At 67.1% G+C, this 1,318-nt stretch overlaps 1 protein-coding gene and 1 long non-coding RNA gene across 2 annotated transcripts in view; one reads left to right on the forward strand and one right to left on the reverse strand.

Moving 5' to 3' along the window:
* The window catches only part of LOC112551822, an 839-nt gene extending 310 nt beyond the window's left edge, over positions 1-529 (forward strand). Inside the window, exon 2 of the long non-coding RNA XR_003096126.1 lies at positions 283-529. This is a non-coding gene — a long non-coding RNA (uncharacterized LOC112551822). The remainder of the gene's footprint in view (positions 1-282) is intronic.
* A 421-nt stretch (positions 530-950) lies between these two features.
* The window catches only part of UBXN1 (UBX domain protein 1), an 8,121-nt gene continuing 7,753 nt past the window's right edge, over positions 951-1,318 (reverse strand). Inside the window, exons 7-8 of the mRNA XM_025214945.1 lie at positions 1,273-1,314; positions 951-1,159 (exon numbers count right to left, since the gene is read on the reverse strand). Coding sequence (XP_025070730.1) covers positions 1,110-1,159; positions 1,273-1,314 — 92 coding nt within the window. The 3' untranslated portion in view covers positions 951-1,109. The remainder of the gene's footprint in view (positions 1,160-1,272; positions 1,315-1,318) is intronic.

Here is a 1,318-nt window from a genome sequence, read left to right on the forward strand (position 1 = left end):
TAGATTGCTTTTGGGGTCAAGGGTCACCCCTCCTTCACGCAGAGGTCACAGGGTCAGGGGGGTGTTTGTTTCAATGCAAGAACAGGGGTGGAAATTACCCAGTTTCCATAGAAACAGCGCCCTGCATCCCCATCCCGCTATGGGGCAGGGGGGCAGCTACGGTCAAGTTCGGGGTCATACGGTGTTAGGGCCCCTCCCCCCCGCATAGGGGGTGGGCACCTCGGGCTTGGGTGGAGGGGGCACCCCCTTCTTCCCCCACTAACCGCTGCCCTCTGCCCCCAGGCCTGGCCTCCTGGGGCTTGGTCACCGTTGCAAACCCACAGGGAAGCAGATGAAGTAGTACCCGTGAGACCGACCCCGGAGACGCGCCGAGACGAGGCGCTGCTGCCCCTCCACGTCCCTCCCTCCAGCCCCCTCGCAGCTCGCCCGGCCAGGGGGGCAGGGGCCTGGGGCCGGGCTACGTACCCGGCAGGATCGGGGCGGGTTCAGGGAGACGCTTATGGGGGAAATAAAGCTGGGATAGACCTTGTCGTGCCTGGCAGCTCTAGGCCCTTTGTAACGAGTGGGGGGAGGCCGAGCGGCAGGGCAGGGCTCTCAAATGGAGACCGGGGGGCTCCCAGCTGCTCCTCCAGGTGCCAGGGAAAGCCCAGGGCTGGGCACTCAGCTCAGACGGGGGCAAGGACAGGAGCCCTTCCTGGCTCCCACCCGGTGCCACGGGCGCAGTTCTGGCTCCACCAGAAATGCCTCGGGCTGGGGAGTGCTGGGACCCGGCCTCCTGGGTTCTTCTGCAGCGTTTGGGGCGGTGCCGGCTACACCGAGACCCTCAGCAAGGGGGGCCTGTCCGTACCCAGGCGGCTGCTCCTCGCTGGGGGCAGAGTGGGGGGCACCAGCTGTGCCAGGGGAGTTGGCCGAGGCCCTCCCCTTGCACCGTTACCAAGCGGAGGCAGCAGCGTGGAACAGACCAGGTTTATTGTGTCTCTGGGCAGGGCCCATCTAGGACCCTCCCCCAAACACAGCCCCATGGGGCAGCCCCAGTCCTGTGGGGCAGCGCTTGGGGGCTGGGGGGGGCGCTATCCACGGCAGAAGAGGCAGGCGAGGAGGGGGGTCTTTCAGCTGCTGCCCTTCTTGGCCACGATGAGCACAGCGGAAGGCACCAGGCCTGCAGGATGGGACAAGAGTGAGGCTCCGGGCAGGGGTGGAGGCCGTCCCTGCCCCACAGCCCAGGCAGCCCCAGCAGGGTGGGGGGTTGGGGGTCAGAGCGGGGGGGCCTACCCAGCTCCTGGAGGGGCTTCTCCATGTCCTCCTCAGTGAAAACGCG

Source organism: Alligator sinensis, unplaced genomic scaffold, assembly GCF_000455745.1.
Source record: "Alligator sinensis unplaced genomic scaffold, ASM45574v1 scaffold1302_1, whole genome shotgun sequence".
Lineage (NCBI taxonomy): Eukaryota > Metazoa > Chordata > Crocodylia > Alligatoridae > Alligator > Alligator sinensis.